General features: G+C 61.8%; 1 protein-coding gene across 1 annotated transcript in view; it reads right to left on the reverse strand.

Moving 5' to 3' along the window:
* Nucleotides 1-52: 52 nt before the first annotated feature.
* LOC130587403 (fibrillin-2-like) overlaps nt 53-1,248 on the reverse strand; it is a 17,258-nt gene continuing 16,062 nt past the window's right edge. Inside the window, exons 15-16 of the mRNA XM_057388377.1 lie at nt 1,131-1,245; nt 53-420 (exon numbers count right to left, since the gene is read on the reverse strand). Coding sequence (XP_057244360.1) covers nt 68-420; nt 1,131-1,245 — 468 coding nt within the window. The 3' untranslated portion in view covers nt 53-67. The remainder of the gene's footprint in view (nt 421-1,130; nt 1,246-1,248) is intronic.

The following is a 1,248-nucleotide window of genomic DNA, read 5'->3' on the forward strand; positions in this document are numbered from 1 at the left end:
GCTGGCAGGGGTGGCACAGGGACACCCTGGGGCACTTAGGGGTGGCACAGGTACCCCATGAGGGTGGTCAGGGGTGGCACAGGGACCCTGGGAGGGCACTCACGGCTGGCAGGGGTGGCACAGTGACCCCGTGACGGTGACACAGGGACCACGGGAGGGCACTCACGGCTGGCAGGGGTGGGGCAGGGACCCTGTGAGGGCACTCACGGCTGGCAGGGGTTGCACAGTGACCCCGTGACGGTGGCACAGGGACCCTGTGAGGGCACTCACGGCTGGCAGGGGTGGGGCAGGGCTCGCAGGGTTTGTTCCAGGCCTTGCCGATGTTGTAGGAGCAGCAGCACATCTTCTTGGTCATGTTGAAGGACAGCTCGTTCTCGCACGTGTCGTTGTAGTTGCGGTAGCAAACGCTCTTCCTCATGTCTGGGGGGGCAGCGCCAGGCTCGGGGTGGGCACGGGGCAGGGTGGGCACAGGGCAGTGCCAGACCTCTCCCCATGGATTTGGAGCCCTCCCCAGGGATCCAGAGCATTCCCTGTGGATCTGGAGCCCTCTCCATGGATCCAGAGCATTTCCCATGGATTTGGGGTCCTCCCCACAGACTTGGAGCCCTCCCCACAGATCCAGAGCATTCCTCATGGATTTGGAGCTCTCCCCATGAATTTGAAGCCTTCCCCACAGATCTGGACCCCTCCCCCCAAACTGGAGCCCTCCCTATGGATTTGGACCATTCCCCAAAGATTCGGAGCCCTCCCTAAAGATTTGGAGCCTTTCCCCATGGATCTGGAAACCTCCCCACAGATCTGGACCATTCCCCACAAATCTGGAGCCCTCCCCATGGATCCAGAGCATTCCCCATGGATTTGGAGTTTCCCCATGGATCCAGAGCCCTCCTCACAGAATTGGAGCCCTCCCCATGGATTTGGACCATTCCCCAAAGATTTGGAGCCCTCCCCACGGATTTGAAGTCCTCCCCACAAATCTGGATTCCTCCCCATGGATCCAGAGCACTCCCCGTGGACCTGGAGCCCTCCCCACAAATCCAGAGCCCTCCCCACAGATCCGGAGCTCTCCCCACGGATCCAGAACCCCTCCCCATGGATTTAGAGCCCTCCCCATGGATCCAGGGCCGTACCCATGCAGTTGTTGCCCCCGTTGACCTGCATGTACTCCGGGGGGCACACGCAGGTGTAGTTGCCCAGGGTGTTGTAGCAGGTGCCGGGGCCGCAGATGCCGATGTGGGCAGAGCACTC

This window comes from Malurus melanocephalus, unplaced genomic scaffold (assembly GCF_030028575.1).
Source record: "Malurus melanocephalus ecotype Western Australia unplaced genomic scaffold, MMel_1.1 scaffold_1858, whole genome shotgun sequence".
NCBI classification, from domain to species: Eukaryota; Metazoa; Chordata; class Aves; order Passeriformes; family Maluridae; genus Malurus; species Malurus melanocephalus.